This window comes from Pristiophorus japonicus, chromosome 19 (assembly GCF_044704955.1).
Source record: "Pristiophorus japonicus isolate sPriJap1 chromosome 19, sPriJap1.hap1, whole genome shotgun sequence".
Taxonomy (NCBI): Eukaryota; Metazoa; Chordata; class Chondrichthyes; family Pristiophoridae; genus Pristiophorus; species Pristiophorus japonicus.
Window position 1 is genome coordinate 961,356 of NC_091995.1, and position 23,017 is coordinate 984,372.

Here is a 23,017-nt window from a genome sequence, read left to right on the forward strand (position 1 = left end):
TGCACCGTCCAACAAAACGTCATCCAGTTTAATCCCAATTACCAGCTCTAGGTCCGTAACCCTGCAGGTTACTGCACTTTAAGTGCCCATCCAAACATCTCTTAAAAGTGGTGAGGGTTTCTGCATCCACCACTCTTCCAGGCAGCGAGTTCCAAAACCCCACAACCCTCTGCGTAAAGAAGCCCCCCACCCCTCAAATCCCCTCCAAACCTTCCACCAACCACCTTAAAACTATGCCCCCTTGTAATAGACCCTCCACCAATTCTTGGATCTTCATTGCCATCCAACGCGAAGTATTGGTGATTTACAAGAAAGGGAAATTGGACAATAATCGATAGAATCTAAACTTGTCGTATGCACAACAGTTGTGTAATTGTTACATGTTGTTTTACATAGAGGAAAGTTTACAGCCAATCTCCATGTTTGCAATTGGAGCTGAGAGATGGGGAAAGTTTAAATAAACTGGTTGGATTATGAATTGACTTGTGGAATGTGGAAAATTCCAACTCGTGATCTCAATGCCACCATCTGTTGCTGCAAGAGTAAACTGCACAGGTGATATACTTTCCGGGTAAGAAAAGAGACTGAATTAAAATATTTCTTTTGTAAATATTATACTTAGCGTGTCTACCTACACTGTGCAATATCTTTAGATGAAGAGAGCCAAGCTACTCTGTAAACAGCAGAATAAAACAGCTATCTGCAGTTATGTAAAGGCTAACCAATAAGGTTGGTTATAAAAGAAAACAGATTTGCATTTACATAACACCATATCACATTTTTCTTGAAAGTATCTTGAAGCACTTTAATTACTGGGAAATGCAATTATCACATACTTCCCCACAGCAAGATCTCACAAACAGGAATAAGAAAATGGCCAGTTAACTTAAATGTTTGATGGAAAGTTGAACATTAACCCAGGAAATGGAAAACTCCCTGCTCTTCTTCAAAAAGTGCCACAGACCTTTTAACATCCATCGACAGATCAGGCTTTGGTTTAACATTTCAGCCACAGCCCGACTGAAAGTGCAGCAGTCCCTCACGACTGCACTGTAGTGTCAGCCTGGATCATGGGCTTCTAGGTTCCAACTCAGGGATGAGAATGCCCAGAGCGCTCGGCTGATCCGAGCCAATCGGAGAGCCAGAACCACATCAGTCAACACCAAATACTTTTCAATCAACATGATGCAATTTTTAAATAGACGTATCTTAAAATCAGTTCTTAAAGATTCATATACATCCTCAGATCCTTCTCCCACGCCTTCTCCTTTGTCTCCCTCCTGCGTTCCTCCCTTCTGCTGACTGTAGCAGCCTTCTGCACTCGACTGATTGAAGTTTTCGGACGCTTCACTGCTTCGGAATCATTGGCATTAAAGTGAGTGACTTTCGGCTTCAAGTCCCTCTGGAACCCGAGGCCCTTCTGATCTCTCTTCAGTACAGTCTTTACAGGAAACTTCTGCCCCTTGCCTTCCGGTCCGAGACCGGTTTCCTTGTTCCAACCGTCTTTCAGCATCATTTTGAAGCCAACGTTACTTTCTGGAATGAAGTAATATGTTGGCGCTGGCGTGTCGTTCTTATTGAACAAATGTAATGTCGACCTCTCGTGCTGTTCGACGCTGTCTTCCTGGTATTCCACTTCACAAACCGGGCAGAATTTCTTCTGCAGCGGCCTCTCCCTGCAAATGTAAGGGCAGTCCATTTTTAGTTCAAAATGATATATACGGAACAGCGTTCACTTTGTAGATAGGGTGAAGCAGCATTTTATATTAAAGCTTATAAGAACATCAGAAATAGGAGCAGGAGTCGGCCATTCGGCCCCTCGATCCTGCTCCACCATTTAATACGATCATGGCTGATCTGATCATGGACTCAGCTCCACTTCCCTGCCCGCTCCCCATAACCCCTTATTCCCTTATCGTTTAAGAAACTGTCTATCTCTGTCTTAAATTTATTCAATGACTCAGCTTCCACAGGTCTCTGAGGCAGTGAATTCCACAGATCCACAACCCTCAGAAGAAATTCCTCCTCATCTCTGTTTAAATGGGCGGCCTCTTATTCTAAGATCATGCCCCCTAGTTCTAGTCTCCCCCATCAGGGGAAACATCCTCTCTGCATCCACCTTGTCAAGCCCCCTCATAATCTTATACGTTTCGATAAGATCACTACACATTGGAATTCAGAAGAATGAGAGGAGTCCCAACCTACTCAACGCTTCCTCATAAGTCAACCACCTCATCTCCGGAATCAACCGAGTGAACCTTCTCTGAACTGCCTCCAAAGCAAGTATATCCTTTCATAAATATGGAAACCAAAACTGCACGCAGTATTCCAGGTGTGGCCTCACCAATACCCTGTATAACTGGAGCAAGACTTCCCTGCTTTTATACTCCATCCCCTTTGCAATAAAGGCCAAGATTCCATTGGCCTTCCTGATCACTTGCTGTACCTGCATACTAACCTTTTGTGTTTCATGTACAAGTATCCCCAGGTTCCGCTGTACTGCAGCACTTTGTAATCTCTCTCCATTTAAATAATAACTTGCTCTTTGATTTTTTTTTCTGCCAAAGTGCATGACCTCACATTTATATTAAATCATCACGGCAAACGAGCCAAAGGCGGGCAGAGGAAACGTTACAGGGACACCCTCAAAGCCTCCCTGATAAAGTGCACCATCCCCACCGACACCTGGGAGCCCCTGGCCAAAGACCGCCCTAAATGGAGGAAATGCATCCGGAAGTGCTCCTCGAGTCTCGTCGCCGAGAGCATGCAGAAATCAAGCGCAGGCAGTAGAAGGAGCGTGTGGCAAACCAGTCCCACCCTCCCCTTCCCTCAACCACTGTCTGTCCCACCTGTGACAGGGACTGTGGTTCTCGTATTGAACTGTTCAGCCACCTGAGAACTCATTTTTAGAGTGGAATCAAGTGGATTCTGAGGGACTGCCCATGATGATGATGATGATGATTACAGCTCTGCAGATAAGGCAGTCTCACCTCTAACTGCAGCAATGTAATGTAAACAAGGTGATTTCTGCTCCGTGAGATCTTCTGTCTGTGCAGGTTGAGCATTCCTATGCCCGTATGGGCTGAGGACTCAGTAAGCCCAGTGCAGGCCAGGAATGTATTTTATTCAAAGCTGGCTGCAGAGCTAGGAAAATCCTCAGCCACAAAATGAAAGTCGCACATCAGCCTTTTCAACAAGCGTGTTTTTGTAAGCTTGTGCGCACACTGCTGTATCCACGAGATTTCACCCTACGCTGGTGATTCCAAATGATCAGGAGCTAAAATACGTTCTGGAATCACTTCAAGCAAAACATATACGGGCTGGATTTGTGGCCTTGTTTATTTCGGGGCAGTAAGGTTTGCGCCTGGGAACAGTCTGTGCCTCAGTTAGCAAAATTGGGCAGTTGGGTCCTGAGTGTGGGGCGGAGCGCTAAGGGAGGCTTTGCACATCTCTCTTAGGGCGCTAGGCCGGCTGAGCATGGGAAAATTTGAGCTAAAGAGCCGGACTCGGAGCGGTGTGAAGAGAGGCATGGGGAGGAAAAAAAACTGGGAAAAAAAACACCAAAAACATTCCCAATCCATAACCCAGGCCACCCTCAACATCATCATCATAGGCAGTCCCTCGGAATCGAGGAAGACTTGCTTCCACTCTTAACATGAGTTCTTAGGTGACTAAACAGTCCAATACGAGAACCACAGTCCCTGTCACAGGTGGGACAGACAGTGGTTGAGGGAAGGGGAGGGTGGGACTGGTTTGCCGCACGCTCCTTCCGCTGCCTGCGCTTGGTTTCTGCATGCTCTCCGCGACGAGACTCGAGGTGCTCAGCGCCCTCCCGGATGCACTTCCTCCACTTAGGGCGGTCTTTGGCCAAAGGCATCCCTAAGAACAGAAATTGCAAAAAAAAGAAAAGAAAAACTGTCACACTTACCTGAGGTGGACATTACTTCCCTCACGACAGCCGGTATAGTTTGGAGTGCCCGCATTCACAGGCGGTCCCACCAGGGGGTGTTACAGGGAGCTATGGATCGGGCAGGAGTCAAAAATTGAGTCGGTGTCACAATCAGGGGCATTGCACACCGACTCACCTCTTCCGGGCGGTAATGCACCGCGCCCCGCCAAAACCAGCCACGAAAAAATACAAACATAGGGCCCAGGTTTCCACATGATTTGCGCCTGATTTTTCGGAGCAACTGGTGGAGAACGGACTATCTTAGAAATCGCAATTCTCCACATTTTTTTTTCTGCAGTTCGAGTCAGGTAGAACAGTTTCACTTTGGAACAGAATTTTTTCTTCAAAAGGGGGCGTGTCCGGCCACTGACGCCCGATTTGAAAGTTTCCACAGTGAAAACGTACTCCAAACTAAAGTAGAATGGAGCAAGTGAAGATTTTTGCAGAACTAAAAAAACCTGTTCTACACATTAAAAAATCAGGCTCAGGTTACAAATCAGGCGTCCAGAACGAGGTGGGGGGGGAGGGAAGGGAGCCAACAAACGCGGGAGGGAGAGAGCTGACCGAACGCGGGCGGGCAGGAGCCAGGGAGGGAGCCTACCGAACGCCGGGGGGGGGGGGGGGGGGAGGGAGGAGGGAACCGACCGAACGCCGGGGGGAGGGAATGGAGCCGTTCCAGACGGCTGGCGGGAAAGACAGAAGGCTGCAGGAAGCCTCAGAAATTGAGGAGCCATTTCCCGACGGCAAAAGGGGGAGGTCATCTGGAAACGGCTGCCTCAACTTTCTGAGGCTTCCTGCAGCCTTCTCACTGCTACAAGTAGCCTCAGTGCTGATGGCAATGTGCTTTTATTAAAAAATGTTCAAAAACTAAACAGCTGCAAAGAACGACAAAAATGGGCGAGTGCCAATGTTTTTTTTCACACTGAGCATGTGCGAACGCTCCAACGCGCACGTGCAGCATTGCCGGCAGGAAAAAATCTAATGTAAATAGTACCCGCCCCCTCCCACTTACAAAATCGGCGCGAGTGTAAGCTCCGCCCCCCTGGGCGCCGCACCAGGCAGACAAGGAGCTGCAAAGCGCTCCAGAATCGAGAGGTTTTTTTCCGCCGCCGTTTTAGGCGCGAAAAACGGGCGCCCAGCTCGGAGGGGCTCCCGTTTTTTATCGTGTGGAAACTTGGGCCCACAGAAACTAGGATCAGTAGTAGGCCATTCGGCCATTTGAGCCTGCACCGCCATTCAATATGATCATGGCTGACCCTCTATCTCAACACCATATTCCCGCTTTCTCCCCATACCCCTTGATGCCTTTTGTGTCTAGAAATCTATATCTCTCTCCCTCTTAAATATATTCAGTGACTTGGCCTCCACAGCCTTCTGTGGTCGAGAATTCCACAGGTTCACCACCCTCTGAGTGAAAACATTTCTCCTCATCTCGGTCCTAAATTTCCTACCCCGTATCCTGAGACTGTGACCCCTTGTTCTAGACTTCCCAGCCCCGGGGAAACATCCTCCCCAGTCTGTCCAACCCCGTCAGAATTTTATACCTTTCAATGAGATCCCCTCTCATTCTCCTAAACTCTAGTGAATACAGGCCTAGTCGACCCAATCTCTCCTCGTACCACAGTCCTGCCATCCAGAATCAGTCTGGTGAACCTTCGCTGCACTCCCTCTGTGGCAAGTATATCCTTCCTTAGGTAAGGAGACCAAAACTGCACACAATACTCCAGGTGTGGTCTCACCCAGGCCCTGTATAACTGTAGTGAGACATCCTTGCTCCTGTACTCAAATCCTCTTGCAATGAAGGCCAACATACCATTTGCCTTCCTCACTGCATGTTTGCTTTCAATAACTGGTGTACAAGGACAATGACTGGTGGAAAACCCCAGCTGGAAACTGGCCGTCCCTCTAGGGTGAAAACAGAGGCAGACAATCCAGCCAATAGCTTCACACAGTATTAAATCCGATTTTAACATCTGCACACAATGAGAATGCTAACAGCAGTATGCCAACTTTACTGAAAGGGTCTCTGTAAAGATAGTCACAACCCATTGTTTTTCATGTACTTGTCATACCCATCAGTTTGGCCACTTTACACAAGAGAATCTTTCAATGAATATCTAAATGCCACAAAATATTAGCACTATCCAAACCTCCTCTTCTGAAGGTGCTGATCCTCATCAAACTCCCGTTCCACAAGTGTCACAGCCCCTCCAGTAACCTGGCTAAGCGTTACAGGAAGCTGCAGTATGACCACCATCTGCCTCACTAACATCATTTTAGCACCAGTGTGAGGGCACTGCATTACACTGGAACTCCCAACATCCCACCATTACCCAATACGAGGGATTGCTGGTCTCAGCGGTCATCCAGGGAAGGTGCCAGATACCAGAAGAAATCAGACGAAGATTCACTGAAGCTAATCTTTCGCAAGCCCCGCTGAAGTGAGTCAAGAATTCCAGTCTCTGAATAGTGGTCTGTCATCGAGAGGGGTACTCGAGTCTAATGAGAGCAGCGTGACCTCCTCATAGTAGCCCCAGTGGGCTAGGGACCAGTGCTCTGGCCTCTGAAGCATGGGTTGGCATCCACTGAAGTACTCACATTCAATGTAAGTGGAGTGGCGATGCCTCACCACAATCGCAGTCCCAGTCAGATAAATGATAAAAGGGGTCTTCATTACAGAAATAGGAGCAGTAGGCCATACGGTCCCTCGAGCATGCTCCGCCATTTAATACGATCATGGCTGATCCGATCATGGACTCGGGTCCACTTCCCTGCCCGCTCCCCATAACCCCTTATCCCCTTATCGGTTAAGAAACTGTCCATCTCTGCCTTACATTTATTCAATGTCCCAGCTTCCACAACTCTCTGAGGCCTCTGAGAAAAGAAATTTGCAACCCTCTGAGAGAAGAAATTTCTCCTCATCTCAGTTTTAATTGGGCAGCCCCTTATTCTAAGACCATGCCTCCTAGTTCTAGTCTCCCCCATCAGTGGAAACATCCTCTCTGCATCCACCTTGTCAAGCCCCCTCATAATCTTATACGTTTCGATAAGATCCCCTCTCATTCTTCTGAATTCCAATGAGTAGAGGCCCAACCTCCTCAACCTTTCCTCATAAGTCAACCCCCTCAACTCCGGAATCAACCGAGTGAACCTTCTCTGAACTGCCTCCAAAGCAAGTATATCCTTTCGTAAATATGGAGACCAAAACTGCACGCAGTATTCCAGGTGTGGCCTCACCAATACCCTGTATAACTGTAGCAAGACTTCCCTGCTTTTATACTCCATCCCCTTTGCAATAAAGGCCAAGATTCCATTGGCCTTCCTGATCACTTGCTGTACCTGCATATTAACCTTTTGTGTTTCATGTACAAGTAACCCCAGGTCCCGCTGTACTGCAGCAATTTGCAATCTTTCTCCATTTAAATAATAACTTGCTCTTTGATTTTTTCTGCCAAAGTGGATAACCTCTCACTTTCCCACATTATGCTCCATCTGCAAGGCGATTTAGATAGGTTGAGTGAGTGGGCAAACAACCCAGAGCATGATCTAAAATGCAGTAGAAATGGGTTGCCTCATTTTCAGGGTGGCGGGCAGTGACTAGTGGGGTACCACACGGATCAGTGCTGGGGCCCCAGCTATTCACAATATATATAAATGATGTGGAAGAGGGAACCAAATGTAATATTTCCAAGTTTGCTGATGACACAAAACTAGGTGGGATTGTGAGTTGTGAGGAGGATGCAAAGATGCTGCAAGGCGATTTAGATAGGTTGAATGAGTGGGCAAACACATGGCAGATGCAGTATAACGTGGATAAATGTGACGTTATCCACTTTGGTAGGAAAAACATAAGGACAAAGTATTATTTAAATGGTGATGGCTTGGGAAGTGTCAATGTACAGAGGGACCTGGGTGTCCTTGTACACCAGTCAGTGAAAGCAAACCTGCAGGTGCAGCAAGCAGTTAGGGGCAAATGGTATGTTGGCCTTCATTGCAAGAGGGTTTGAGTACAGGAGCAAGGATGTCTTACTACAGTTATACAGGCCCTTGGTGAGACCACACCTGGAGTATTGTGTGCAGTTTTGGTCTCCTTACCTAAGGAAGGATATACTTGCCACAGAGGGAGTGCAGCGAAGGTTCACGAGACTGATTCCTGGGATGGCAGGACTGTGGTATGAGGAGAGATTGGGTCGACTGGGCCTGTATTCACTAGAGTTTAGAAGAATGAGAGGGGATCTCATTGAAAGGTATAAAATTCTGACGGGGCTGGACAGACTGGATGCGGGGAGGATGTTTCCCCGGGGCTGGGAAGTCTAGAACAAGGGCTCACAGTCTCAGGATACGGGGTAGGAAATTTAGGACCGAGATGAGGAGAAATGTTTTCACTCAGAGGGTGGTGAACCTGTGGAATTCTCTACCACAGAAGGCTGTGGAGGCCAAGTCACTGAATATATTTAAGAGGGAGATAGATAGATTTCTAGACACAAAAGTCATCAAGGGGTATGGGGAGAAAGTGGGAATATGGAGTTGAGATAGAGGGTCAGCCATGATCATATTGAATGGTGGTGCAGGCTCGAAGGGCCGAATGGCCCACTACTGCTCCTAGTTTCTATATTTCTATTCCAGACACCATTGCCTCAGACATTGCTGTCAATGATAACCGTTAGTATTTATAAACAAGCACCTGCCACACCACCTCTCGTAATTTTTGAAGTTTTGATTTTTTTTGAAAGTTGATTTGACGGAAATTGGACTTTGGATGAAGCCACAATCTGTGTGGCACTTCTGGAGCCTGGAGTGTCGTTTTTGTGGTCATACTTTGGCTACCTGTTCTCTCTCTCCCTATGTGTTAGCTGTGGCTCAGTGGGCAACACACTCGTCACTGAGTCAGAAAGTCGTGGGTTCAGGTCCCACTTCAAGGACTTGAGCACCCCAGGGCAGTGCTGAGGGAGCACTGCACTGTCAGATGTGCCGTCTTTCGGATGAGACGTTAAACCGAGGCCCCGTCTGCTCAGGTGGATGTAAAATATCCCTTGGCTACTATTTTGAAGAGCAGGGGAGTTATCCCTGGTGTCCTGACCAATATTTATCCCTCAATCAACATCACAAAAACAGATTATCTGGTCATTATCACAGTGCCATTTGTGGGAGCTTGCTGTGTGCAAATTGGCTGCCGCATTTACCACGTTACAACAGTGACTACATTCCGAAAGTAATTCATTGGCTGAGATTGTAGTAGGGTAAGGAATTATAGACAGATTGCGTGATAGGAAAATGAACTTTAAATTTGAAGGAATACATAGTATAGTTCACGTGTTTAACTCTTAAAGAATGAGGAGCAGGCTGAGAAAGCCCATAAAGTCAAACCTGTAGAAACAAACACATTCCGAGAGGCAGAGATAACACATTCAAAAAAGCCAAATGCTCGGGAAGATGAAGGGATCAGCTCACACAGCAGGCAGTCTGATAAGGGTTAACAAATGTTTTAAACCAATGCTTAACTGAACTAAATTCCCGTCTTTCATGTTAACAAATGGTGTTAGGGAAATTGATGGGACTGAAGACCGATAAATCCCCAGGGCCTGATAGTCTGCATCCCAGAGTACTTAAGGAAATAGTAGATGCATTGGTGGTCATTTAGCAACATTTCATGGACTCTGGATCAGTTTCTATGGATTGGAGGGTAGCCAATGTAACCCCACTTTTTAAAAAAGGAGGGAGAGAGAAAACAGGGAATTATAGACCGGTTAGCCTGACATCAGTGGTGAGGAAAATGATGGAATCAATTATTAAGGATGTAATAGCAGCACATTTGGAAAACAGTGACAGGATCGGTCCAAGTCAGCATGGATTTATGAAAGGGAAATCATGATTGACAAACCTTCTAGAATTTTTTGAGGATGTAACTAGTAGAGTGGACAAGGGAGAACCAGTGGATGTGGTGTATTTGGACTTTCAAAAGACTTTTGACAAGGTCCCACACAAGGGAAGTAATTGTGAGGACAGGTGCAGATTGTATAAGTAGGAGCAGAAGGAGATTCAGTGAAGTGTGCAGCTGTGATAGAAAGTAATAGGAAGTGTGGGAATGAAGGCTTGTGAGTGTTGTGGCTATAGGTTGTGCAGGCCTATGCAAAGAGTAGTGAAATGTGAGTACTAGTCTTACCTTAGCAGCTCTGCTCAGATCATTAAATTTCTTGTTGAGTTGTAGTCAGGACTTGGGTGCAGTGCCCCTCACATTAACCCACTTTACCATCTCTGACCACTTCTGCTGGGCTAATTCCCTTGGCAATTCTCTCATCCGTTGGAAAGAGCAGCTCCCTCCTCTTGGTTACCTCCTCCATGTGGACCTCCAGAGCAGTGGTTGAAATTTGCGCATCCTTCTCCTAGCTGCCATTTACACCAGTAACTGACAGCTATGATTCAAAAGAGCCCAAGCACACCTCCCCTTTAAAGGTTGTAGGCTGACTTTAAATGGCGTCACCGCCGTTTGATTTCCAGCTCCTCCAAGGGGCGTGTCCGGCCACTGACGCCTGATTTGAAAGTTTCCACAGTGAAAACGTACTCCAAACTAAAGTAGAATGGAGCAAGTAAAGATTTTTGTAGAACTGAAAAAACCTGTTCTACACATTAAAAATTCAGGCGCAGGTTACAAATTAGGCGTCCAGAACAAGGTGGGGGGGGGGGGAGGGGGGAGAAGTGAACTCATTAAATTCTACAATAAATCCTTATTTATACTTCTACAAATATTATACAAATAAATCCAACCTGAATAAACATTTATAAGCAAAGAAAAGATTAAATAAACCATCTTCCTACCTGTGTGAAAGTGCTTCAGCCAGGGAGAATTCTGCAGCCGTTCGTTGCCGCTGAGCAGGAGGAGGGGGGGGGGGGGGGAGGAGGAGAAAGCCGTCCGTTGCCGCTGAGCGGGAGGGGGGGGGGGAAAGAATCAGCCGTTCGTTCCCGGGGGGGGGGGGGGGAAGGAGACAGTGAGAAGGCTGCAAGTGCTGATGTGCTGAGGGCAATGTGCTTTTATTAAAAAAATGTTCAAAAATTAAACAGCTACAAAGAACTACAAAAATGGCCGAGTGCCAATGTTTCTTTCACACTGAGCATGCGCGAACGCTCCAACGCGCATGCGCAGCGTTGCCGGCAGGTAAAAAACTAATTTAAATAGTACCCGCCCCCTCCCACTTACAAAATCGGCGCGAGTGTAGGCTCCGCCCCCCCTGGGCGCCGCACCAAACAGACACGGAGCTGCAGGGCACTCCAGAATCGCGAGTTTTTTTTTAGGCGCCGTTTTTTTTCGTGTGGAAACTTGGGTCCAAAGAGTGGGAATAAATGAGTCCTTTTCAGAATGGCAGGCAGTGACTACTGGGGTGCCGCAGGGCTCGGTGCTGGGACCCCAGCTATTTGCAATATACATCAATGATTTAGATGAAGGAATTGAATGTAATATCTCCAAGTTTGCAGATGACACTAAGCTGGGTGGCAGTGTGAGCTGTGAGGAGGATGTTAAGAGGCTGCAGGGTGATTTGGGACGGGTTAGGTGAGTGGGCAAATACATGGCAGATGCAGTATAATGTGGATAAATGTGAGGTTATCCACTTTGGTGGCAAAAACAGGAAGGCAGAATATTATCTGAATGGTGACAGATTAGTAAAAGGGGAGGTGCAACGAGACCTGGGTGTCATGGTACATCAGTCATTGAAAGTAGGCATGCAGGTACAGCAGGCAGTGAAGAAAGCAAATGGCATGCTGATCTTCATAGCGAGAGGATTTGAGTATAGGAGCAGAGAGGTCTTACTGCAGTTGTACAGGGCCTTGGTGAGGCCTCACCTAGAATATTGTGTACAGTTTTGGTCTCCTAATCTGAGGACGGACATTCTTGCTATTGAGGGAGTGCAGCAAAGGTTCACTAGACTGATTCCCGGGGTGGCAGGACTGACATATGAGGAGTGACTGGATCAACTAGGCTTATACTCACTGGAATTTAGAAGAATGAGAGGGGATCTCATAGAAGCATATAAAATTCTGACGGGACTGGACAGGTTAGATGCAGGAAGACTGTTCCCGATGTTGGGGAAGTCCAGAACCAGGGGTCACAGTCTAAGGATAAGGGGTAAGCCATTTAGGACCGAGAGAAAGAGAAACTTCTTCACTCAGAGTGTTGTTAACCTGTGGAATTCTCTACCACAGAAAGTTGTTGAGGCCAGTTCGTTAGTTATATTCAAAAGGGAGTTAGATGTGGCCCTTATGGCCAAAGGGATCAAGGGGCATGGAGAGAAAGCAGGAAAGGGATACTGAGGTTGAATGATCAGCCATGATCATATTGAATGGTGGTGCAGGCTCGAAGGGCCGAATGACCTGCTCCTGCACCTATTTTCTATGTTTCTATGATACTGTGCTGTGATCGAACTAAAATTCCCGCCTTTCATGTTAACAAATGTTTCTGTGCATTATGAACTAAATGTTTCCTATTGAACCAAATGTTGCACCAAATTTGTCTCTGCCTTAAATCTGTGTTACTTGTGGCAGTTAAATCACTGTCACTTCAAAAGATACGTTATAGACCAGCCCACTAGGAATCTGTATAAAGACCAGTGAGACCTTTGGATTTTTGAAGATTCTGTCTTGGGCAGCTAAGAACAGACCTTCCCTTGCATATGCCGGAATAAATGGTTTCTAACCTATCTCTGAGAGTCTGTCATCCATCCAGAGTGTCAGTCCATTATTTCAGTGGATCCGCTCGGGAGAAAGGGAGATTTCTCCTCAACAGAGATGTCGGGTTGTCGTAAAAGGTGCTATATCAATGCAAGTCTTTCTTGTTGCTCAATACTCAGTGGAGCAACAGGGAGGGAGAAGCACCAGTGATGACGTCCCCTCCTAGCATGAGCAGCAACCTTCAGGAGAGGAACGGGGGATTTGGGGCGGGGCTGGGAGAGGGCAGAGAAAGACCAAAGAACCAAGTGATACCCAGCTTTTGGGACATGACAGACATTTGCTTACATCCTATTCCACAGTGGCATCTTATACTGGAACAAAAAGTGCTGGGCCACCAATATGCTTCAAACCCATACCTCTGTTCTTCTTGTTCTTCCCGTCGAGTATGAAATACTTCAAGAGCTGAGACGATCTCTGCATGCCCAGCATGTCTGGCCAAATCCAATGCATCGCGACCTGTGGAATCACATACTCCGATCCATGCAGCTCCACGATTCAGCAGGTATCTCACCACCTCTGCCTGACCACTGCACGCTGCACACATCAAAGCCGTCCAGTAATAACTGTCCCGGAAATTTATATCACATCTTGCTGTCTCCAGCAACCTCCGAAGGGTTTTCAGGTCCCCATTTTGAGCGCACTTCAGCATCAGATGTCCATCCCTCTCTGCCCCTGCAGCAGGACTGCTCCTTGCATCTTGCTGCTCATCGGCGCTCTCGGTCCTCGTCTTCCATCGTACAGCTTTACGCTTCCGAACACAACTTGCACCTGCCTCACTGCTCGACGCAAGAAGGCTCTCGTAGAAATTCTTCACCTCCTCCCCATTCAAATCCCCACCTCTGCAAGTGGACGAGTGCGATTTCTGAAGCTCGCCATTTTCCCAGGTGTCGGCTTTATTTGTGGCTGGGGTAAAAGTGATGAGGTGCATGTGATTCATCGCGTACAACGTTCTTGGACTCCAGTTCGCTGAAATATCCACTCACTTTTCTGTTGCATGTGGTCCCATAGCTTGCCAAAGATGCGACATGCAAAAAGGAAAACAAGTTAGGAATAATTCAGAATTTTAAAAATTACAAAAAGTAGCAAAATCAATTGGGATATTTTTACACAACTAAGAACACAAAAATGATTCCGCTGGCTGGGCCCCAAGTGCTGGAACTCTCTCCCTACACCCCTCTACCTCTCTTTCCTCCTCTAAGACGCTCCTTAAAACATACATAATATGAAAAATAGGAGCAGGAGTCGGCCATTCGGCCCCTCGAGCCTGCTCCGCCATTTAATACCATCATGGCTGATCCGATCATGGACTCAGCTCCACTTCCCTGCCTGCTCCCCATAACCCCTTATCGGTTAAGAAACTGTCTATCTCTGTCTTAAATATATTCAATGTTCCAGCTTCCACAGCTCTCTGAGGCAGCGAATTCCACAGATTTACAACCCTCAGAGAAGAAATTCCTCCTCATCTCAGTTTTAAATGGGCGGCCACTTATTCTAAGATTATGCCCCCTAGTTCTAGTCTCCCCCATCAGTGGAAACATCCTCTCTGCATCCACCTTGTCAAGCCCTCCTCACACTTCCTTATGGCAAGTTCAAAGAGCATCAGAGTCCTGGGCGTTGTTCACCTGCCCGCACTCTCCACTTAACAACGCACATTATTGAAACCACTTTTCTTCCTCCGTTATTCACAAGTGTGTCAAAGAGGGAGAGTAACAATTTTGTGAAAATTAGGAGGCAGCTTAGCCATATATAAAGAGGGCAGTTACAGCCCTTGGAGAAAGAGCTGGGGGGAAATATTTTGACTATCATACACAATACAGGTTGCAGCATCATCATCACAGGCAGTCCCTCGGAATCGAGAAAGACTTGCTTCCACTCTTAACATGAGTCCTTAGGTGGCTGAACAGTCTAATACGAGAGCCACAGTCCCGGTCACAGGTGGGACAGACAGTGGTTGAGGGAAGGGGAGGGTGGGACTGGTTTGCCGCACGCTCCTTCCGCTGCCTGCGCTTGATTCCTGCATGCTCTCGGCAACGAGACTCGAGGTGCTCAGCGCCCTCCCGGATGCACTTCCTCCACTACGGGCGGTCTTTGGCCAGGGACTCCCAGGTGTCGGTGGGGATGTTGCACTTTATCAGGGAGGCTTTGAGGGTGTCCCTGTAACGTTTCCTCTGCCCACCTTTGGCTCATTTGCCGTGAAGGGGTTCCGAGTAGAGCGCTCGCTTTGGGAGTCTCGTGTCTGGCATGCGGACAATGTGGCCCTGCCCAGCGGAGCTGATCGAGTGTGGTCAGTGCTTCGATGCTGGGGATGTTGGCCTGGTCAGGAACGCTAACGTTGGTGCGTCTGTCCTCCCAGGGGATTATAAAGAGGGCAGTTACAGCCCTTGGAGAAAGAATTGGAGGGGGGGAAGTATTTTGACTATCATACACAATACAAGTTGCAGACCCAGTATGTATCACATATTTAAAATGATAGTCATTTTGATTTAGAAATGTATTCCACTGTAATACAAGTCACTCCTAAAAAGAATACAGCTCCACAAATTAACAACTACAACAATGTAGACCTTTAACATAAAAGTAGTTCAGGAAAATAAAAAAATTGGTGGAGGAATGTGATCAAGGAGTTAAGCGTTGAGGAGGTTTGTACACTGCTAATATTTTTATCATGTTGACAAACTTGGATGAAGGGAATAAAAATGTTGGTAGCAGAATAGATATAGAATTAGTATCAGACCTTCTACCCGAGGAAGATTTTCCAACAGTGAAAAATCAGCCAAGTCCTTTTAAATGTAGCTGACCTGTTAGGATTCAAGGGCTGTTTTAGTCCCCAGTCACGAACTTCTCATTTATGCTGCTGAAGAACCCACTTTCAATGACATCTTTAGTGTGTCCCAACGCACTTTACAGCCAATTCATTCTGTTTGAAGTGCAGTGGAAATCCCGACCTCCCTGGTCTGTACGGCACGTGTGTGGAGTGTGTGCGGAGCGTGTGCGGAGCGTGTGCGGAGCGTGTGCGGAGCGTGTGCGGAGCCGGCACAATGCGCATGCGCTGAAAACCGGCTTTTCCGATCTGTCAAGCTGGAGCTGGACAGATCCAAGGCATCTCGGGAGCGAGGACATTTGCACGGGCAAGATTGCGGGATTTACCCATATCTTGCCCAGCAAATGTCCTCAAAACTCTTGCGCCTGATAAAAGCAGGCGTAAGAGTTTAAAAACATACAAATTATTTAAAAAAACACAACGGTGCTGAAATTCTGATGTCCTGGGCCGGTTCGAAGATTCTACGGACCCGGGAAGGCAAAGGAAAAGCCGGTTTTCAGTGCACAACGCGCATGCGCTGAAAACCGGCTTTTCCGATCTGTCAAGTTTCTAGCTCGACGGATCATCCGCAGCTCGGGAGCGGGGACACTTGGTAGGGCAAGATTTCCAGACATTTACGGATATCTTGCCCAGCAAATGTCCTCAAAGCTCTTGTGCCTGAAAAAGCAGGCCCATAGCCTACTATTACAGGCGTAAGTGTTTAAAAATACACAAAACATTTAAAATAAAGTTATAAAAACACATTTTATTGTTAAAAACCCTGCTCACTACAGTAAGTTTATTTTAATGCATAATTAAAAAAACTTATAAAAAAAATATTTTCCTGACTTTTTTTTCTTAAAAAGAACTTTAATTTAAATGAATGTTAAATGTGTAGTTTACTTTCTATTTTTTTATTGTGTTTTTGGGTGTTTGAGGGGGGCGGTTTCTCACTCATAGTAATAGGAGTTCCGGACTTATGGAACTCCTATTACTATGAATGAGAATATACTACACCTGATTGGCTGCTCAGAGCCATGTGACTCCAGCTCCCGGCCTGCGCACGTCCCCACGTGCACGCGCTGTGACACGCCGTCACGGGAGGCCTCAGGCTCGGAAGTTCGAACGGGCGCAACAGCAACAGGTAAGTGCGCATCTTTTTTTCCTTTTTCACTCGTTTGCCCGTGGGAAGACATCGATCAGAATTTCAGGCCCATTATTTTAAAAAACCCTGCCCATTACGTTACATTTATTTTGAACCATAATTTTAAAAAAACTTTAAAAAAAAATCAAAACTTTATTTTTCTCCAAGATATTTATTAAGTTTAATTTTAATTATGTGTGGTGTGTTTTTTATTTTTTATTATATGTGTTTAGTGTGTTTTCTCACTAATAGCAATGAGAACAGGTAGATACGGAGTTATTGCTATTAATGAGAAAGCTGTGGAACGCTGTACCTGATTGGCTGAGCACTCACACGTGACGGCACCGTCTCCGTGGGAACCTGGAGGACGGGAGCGCGCTCCGCAGCGCGGGAAGAGAAGGCCTCCCCACCGGAATCCCACGCTCCTCCGGGACCACCAGGTAACTTCGTAGAAATGTTTCAGGTCGCGGGAAGCCTCCGACCCCAATTTCAGCCCCATTGTTTTGTGGTTAAAGGCAGCAGCCAATTTCTGCACAGTAAAATCCAAGTAACAGTATTGATGATTGAAATAAATATTGGCCAGGACACCAGGGAGAACTCCCCTGCTCTTCTCCATAGTGCCATGGGAACTTTTACATCCACCTGAACGTCTCATTCAAAAGACCAGTTGTGTGTTAATCTGACCTTATGGACTCATGTCTCTGAAGTGAGGCTTGAACCCACAACCTTCTGACTCAAAGGGGAGAACCAAGCTGACATGAAATAAAAGTCTTGCATTTATATAGCACCCAAAGCACTTTATAGCTAATTAAATACTTTTTGAAATGTAGCTACTTTGTAATGAAGGAAACACGACAGCAAATTTTGCGCTCAGCAAGCTCCCACCAACAATGTGATAATGACCCAGATAATCTGTTTTTTTGTTATGTTGATTGAGGGATAAATATTGGCCCCAGGACACCAGGGATAACTCCCCTGCTCTTCTTCGAAATAGTGCCATGGGATCTTTTACATCCACTTGAGAGGACAGATGGTTTAACGTCTCATCCGAAAGACGGCACCTGCAACAGTGCGGATCTCCCTCAGCGCTGCATTGGGAGCATCAACCTGGATTTTGTGTGCTCAAGTCCCTGGAGTGGAAGAGGCGAGAGTGGGTGACCCCACTGAGCCATTGAGTGACATATTGGTAAAGTACAGGAGTATTATAAGACAGACAAATTGCCACCAAGCTGCATAAGGAGAAATTAGGGATGGTGGTCACAGAGGTAGGTTTTAAGGAGCGTCTTAAAGGAGAAAAGAGAGGTAGAGGTATTGGTGAGGCCACACCTGGAATACTATGTACAGTTTTGGTTTACTTGCTTTGGAGTCAGCTCCGATGGTGCTTGCAGGCCGGGGGCTGGTCAGCCTGCTGTCCCAGGCCACCACGCCAGGGAGCAGCACGTGCTGGAGAACAACGGCAGTAAAGAGGGACATCACCAATATCCAGGTCGCTGATTGGAATGTGGGCAGGTACAGCAGGAGCGGCGAGGTCGGGGCGAAGGAGCGGCGAGAGATTGTAGAGGGACGTGATCGGGGCCCAGGAGAGGCGAGGGCCCAGGGACAGCACGGGCCCAGCCCACACTGTGCGATATGTGTGCGCACTAAGTCCGTGCAGCAGAGCTGGTCTCCAGTCGCCTTGGTTAACCCTTGCCACTGGACCAAGACCTAGCTCTGTCAGGCCCGTGTGGTGGCTGGTGTGCAACGATCACCATGTTAAAAAAATCCACCCACAGGCATCTTCCACCCTTCAACATGTCATTCTGGACCTGGAATATCAGGTCCTTCATTGAAACAACTGTGAACTCATCCCTTTTCGGCATGGAAGCAAGTCATCCTCGATACGAGGGACCTCCTATGATGATGGTGGTAAAGTACAGGAGTATTATAAGACAACAAAATTGCCACCGAGCTGCATCAGGAGAAATTAGGACAGGTGACCAAAAGCTGGGTCACATAGCGAGGTTTTAAGGAGCGTTTTGAAGGAGGAAAGAGAGTGTGAGAGACGGAGAGGTTTAGGGAGGGAGTTCCAGAGCTTGGGGCCCAGGCAGCTGAAGGCACGGCCACCGACGGTGGAGAGATTATAATCAGGGATGGTCAGGAGGGCAGAATCAGAGGAGCGCAGACATCTCGGGGGGTTGTGGAGCTGGAGGAGATTACTAAGATAGGGAGGGGGCGAGGGGCCATGGAGGGATTTGAAGACAAGGATGAGAATTTTGAAATCGAGGCGTTGCTGAACCAGGGGCCAATGTTGGTCCCTCACAATGCTGCTAAAACAGACATGTAGTTGTGAAGGGTTGTTACTGCACCTATCCCTATAATCATTTAAACACAAGTGCAGGGTCAAAGAGACTCCCCTCTTGGACACCCCTGCAACATGTGACACTTGGCAGCACGGGCGTGCTCGGTCTGTGCAGCAGAGCTAGTCTCCAGTTAGTCTTGGGTAATCGTTGCCACTGGACCAAGACCTTGCGGTGGCTGGTGTGCAACGGTCACCCTATGTTAAAAAAAATCCACCCTTCAACATGTAGTTCGGGATGTGGAATATTAGGTCCTTCATCGAAACGCCTGTCAACTCATCCTCGCTTCGAGGGACCGCCTATGATGATGATGACGACGACTTATTGGAACTAAACTCCGCTTATTCAGGCCGGATGTTGGGATTGGTTTGTGTTAACGATGGAAGGGTTAGTGCTGAAAAAAAAACAACAACTTGCATTTATATAGCGCCTTTAACGTAGCAAAACGTCGCAGGGCGCTTCACGCGGCAGCGCTATCAGACAAAAGGGAGACATGTCTCACCGAGCCACACCAGGAGGAGATTAGGGGACAGGTGACCGAAAGCTGGGTCAGAGAGGCAGGTTTTAAGGAGCATGTTAAAGGAGGAAAGAGAGGGGTTCAGGGAGGGAGTGTCAGAGTTTGGGGCCCGGCCAGCTGAAGGCAACAAGCCGGGTGTAGGATTCAAAAAAACAAGCTTTGGAAAGGAAGCTGACCTGAAGCGGTCCCTGTGCTGTGGGAGCTCCCCAGGAGTGAAGCAGGGCCTGGCTCAGCCCTGGCTCCCTCACACTGCCCCTCGGCCCAGGCCCGCCGCCATCTTGGATGGCCAACCTGCCGCGCGCCAGGCACGCTGGGAGTTGTAGTTCTTTTTTTTAATATATCACTCTGCCCTCTTCAATTCAATTCAAAATCGATCCGACCCAGTACTAACCTGTGCAGGGACAGGGCGGCTTGCTTTGCCTCCCTCCCCCCGCCTTTTATTTCAGCTTGGGTTCACCGTTTGTCTCTGTGGGGTGGGAGGTGGGGTGAAAGGTCGCGGGGAGGCCCCGGATGTTGGTCACCATGGCGGCCCTTGGTGGCGGAGGCCCGGGCCCGGGCGGCGCGGGCTCGGCGGCTGAGCGCAGGGAGGCGGCCATCAGCTGCATCTACAGCGGCGGGGAGGTGAGCGGGAGCCCGGGGGGACCGAGGGCCGAGGGCCGGAGCGGGGGAGTGCCGCACTGTCGGAGGGGCGGTACTGAGGGAGCGCCGCACTGTCGGAGGGGCAGTACTGAGGGAGTGTCGGAGGGGCAGTACTGAGGGAGCGCCGCACTGTCGGAGGGGCAGTACTGAGGGAGCGCTGCACTGTCGGAGGGGCAGTACTGAGGGAGTGCCGCACTGTCGGAGGGGCAGTACTGAGGGAGCGCCGCACTGTCGGAGGGGCAGTACTGAGGGAGCGCCGCACTGTCGGAGGGGCAGTACTGAGGGAGCGCTGCACTGTCGGAGGGGCAGTACTGAGGGAGTGCCGCACTGTCGGAGGGGCAGTCTTTCAGGTGAGACTTTTAACCGAGGCCCCGTCTGCTCTCTCAGGTGGACTTAAAATATCCCAGGGCACTATTTCGAAGAACAACAACAAGAGGAAAGACTTAGATTTCTATAGCGCCTTTCACGGCCACCGCACGTCTCCAAGCACTTTACAGCCAAAGTACTTTTGAAGTGTCGCCCCTGTTGTAAAGTGGGAAATGCAGCAGCCACTTTGCGCACAGCAAGCTCCCACAAACAGCAATGTGATAATGACCAGATCATCTGCTTTTTTGACCACACTCGATCAGCTCCGCTGGGCAGGGCCACATTGTCCGCATGCCAGACACGAGACTCCCAAAGCAAGCGCTCTACTCTGAACTCCTTCACGGCAAACGAGCCAAAGGTGGGCAGAGGAAACGTTACAGGGACACCCTCAAAGCCTCCCTGATAAAGTGCAACATCCCCACCGACACCTGGGAGTCCCTGGCCAAAGACCGCCCGTAGTGGAGGAAGTGCATCCGGGAGGGCACTGAGCACCTCGAGTCTCGTCGCCGAGAGCATGCAGAAACCAAGCGGAAGGAGCGTGCGGCAAACCAGTCCCACCCTCCCCTTCCCTCAACCACTGTCTGTCCCACCTGTGACCGGGACTGTGGCTCTCGTATTGGACTGTTCAGCCACCTAAGGACTCCCTTTTAGAGTGGAAGCAAGTCCTCCTTAATTCCGAGGGACTGCCTATGATGAATGTGGGAAACGCAGCAGCCAATTTGAGCACAGCAAGCTCCCACAAGCAGCAATGTGGTGATGACCAGATAATCTGTTTTTTTTTGTTATGTTGATTGAGGGATAAATATTGGTCCCAGGACACCGGGAATAACTCCCCTGTTCTTTGAAATGGTGCCGTGGGATCTTTTCGTCCACCTGAGAGAGCAGATGGGGCCTCGGTTTAATGTCTCATCTGAAAGACAGCCCCTCCGACAGTGCGGCGCTCCCTCAGTACTGCCCCTCCGACAGTGCGGCACTCCCTCAGTACTGCCCCTCCGACAGTGCGGCACTCCCTCAGTACTGCCCCTCCGACAGTGCGGCACTCCCTCAGTACTGCCCCTCCGACAGTGCGGCGCGCCCTCAGTACTGCCCCTCCGACAGTGCGGCACTCCCTCAGTACTGCCCCTCCGACAGTGCGGCGCGCCCTCAGTACTGCCCCTCCGACAGTGCGGCACTCCCTCAGTACTGCCCCTCCGACAGTGCGGCGCTCCCTCAGTACTGCCCCTCCGACAGTGCGGCGCTCCCTCAGTACTGCCCCTCCGACAGTGCGACGCTCCCTCAGTACTGCACTTGAGTGTCAGCCTTGATTTTTGTGCTCATGTCCCTGGACTGAGACATGAACCCACAACCTTCTGACTCAGAGGCGAAAGTGCTACCCACTGAGCTATAGCAACAACAACTTGTATTTATGTAGTGCCTTTAATGTAGTGAAATGTCCCAAGGCGCTTCACAGGAGTATTATGCCATAAAAATTTGGCACCGAGCCACAGAAGTAGAAATTAGTGCAGGTGACCAAAAGCTTGGTCAAAGAGGTAGGTTTTGATGAGTGTCTTGAAGGAGGAAAGAGAGGCGGAGAGGTTTCGGCAGGGACTTCCAGAGCTTGGAGCAGCTGAAGGCACGGCCGCCGATGGTGGAGTGATTACAATCAGGAATACTGAGGAGGGCAGAATTAGAGGAGTGCAGACATCTCTGCGGCGGGGGCTGGAGGAGATTACAGAGATAGGGAGGGGCGAGGCAATGGAGGGATTTGTAAACATGGATGAGAATTTTGAAATCGAGGCGTTGTTTAACCTGGAGCCAATGTAGGTCGGCGAGCACAGGGGGTGATGGGTGAGCGGGACTCGGTGCGAGTTAGGACACGGTCTGCCGAGTTTTGGATCACCTCTAACTTACGTCAGGTAGAATGTTAGAATGTGGGAGGCCAGCCAGGAATGCATTGGAACAGTCAAGTCTAGAGGTAACAAAGGCATGGATGAGGGCTTCAGCAGCAGATGAGCTGAGGCAAGGGCAGGGGAGTTCTCCCCGGTGTATTTATTCCTCAATCAATATCACTTTAAAAAATAAAACACATGATCTGGTCATTATCACGTTGCTGTTTGTGGGAACTTGCTGAGTGCAAATGGACTGCTGCATTTCCTACATTACAACAGTGTCTACACTTCAAAAGTTCTTCATTGGCCGTAAAGCACTTTGGGACATCTGGTGGTCGTGAAAGGCGCTATATAATTTATTTAATTTATTAATTCATGGGATGTGGGTGTCGTAGATTTATTGTCCATCCCTAACTGCCCTTGAGCAGGTGGTGGTGAGCTACCAGGGTCCAGGGTCAACCATATTGGGTCTGGAGTCACATATCGGCTAGACCGGGTAAGGGCGGCAGATTACCTTCCCTACAGGACAGTAATGAACCAGGTGGGGTTTTACGACAATCTGACAGCTTCATGATCACCATTACTGAAAACAGCTTTTTCAAAAAAAATTCCAGAATTATTTACTTAACTGAATTTAAATTCCCCAGCTGCCGTGGTGGGAACTGAACTCTTGTCTC

General features: G+C 48.4%; 2 protein-coding genes across 5 annotated transcripts in view; one reads left to right on the top strand and one right to left on the bottom strand.

Moving 5' to 3' along the window:
- Nucleotides 1-230: 230 nt before the first annotated feature.
- gpank1 (G patch domain and ankyrin repeats 1) lies at nucleotides 231-19,814 on the bottom strand. 3 transcript variants are annotated; one of them, XM_070861110.1, is made up of 3 exons: nucleotides 19,644-19,814; nucleotides 13,027-13,657; nucleotides 231-1,676 (listed from the first exon to the last, which is right to left on the bottom strand). In XM_070861110.1, exons 2-3 carry the CDS (start codon nucleotides 13,605-13,607, stop codon nucleotides 1,223-1,225), a joined length of 1,035 nt encoding a protein of 344 aa, XP_070717211.1. In that variant the 5' UTR covers nucleotides 13,608-13,657; nucleotides 19,644-19,814; the 3' UTR covers nucleotides 231-1,222. The 3 variants fall into 3 exon arrangements, with proteins under 3 accessions (XP_070717211.1, XP_070717209.1, XP_070717210.1); XM_070861108.1 differs by having other exon boundaries at nucleotides 13,027-13,678; XM_070861109.1 differs by lacking the exon at nucleotides 19,644-19,814 and having other exon boundaries at nucleotides 13,027-16,018.
- A 155-nt stretch (nucleotides 19,815-19,969) lies between these two features.
- Nucleotides 19,970-23,017, top strand: part of vps52 (VPS52 subunit of GARP complex) — a 72,934-nt gene continuing 69,886 nt past the window's right edge. For both annotated transcript variants that reach the window (XM_070861112.1, XM_070861111.1), the window contains exon 1: nucleotides 19,970-20,088. Coding sequence is in view for 1 of the 2 variants with exons in the window: in XM_070861111.1 (XP_070717212.1) it covers nucleotides 19,978-20,088 (111 nt within the window). In the remaining variant the exon portion in view is untranslated. The remainder of the gene's footprint in view (nucleotides 20,089-23,017) is intronic.

Bases quoted from the DNA above. Each gene is read 5' to 3' on its own strand.
- gpank1 (XM_070861110.1), bottom strand. From the start codon at position 13,607: ATGAATCACATGCACCTCATCACTTTTACCCCAGCCACAAATAAAGCC. The intron at 1,677-13,026 runs GTATGGGTTTGA...TTACATTTGCAG, and splicing joins GAAGAACAAGAAGAACAGAG to GGAGAGGCCGCTGCAGAAGA.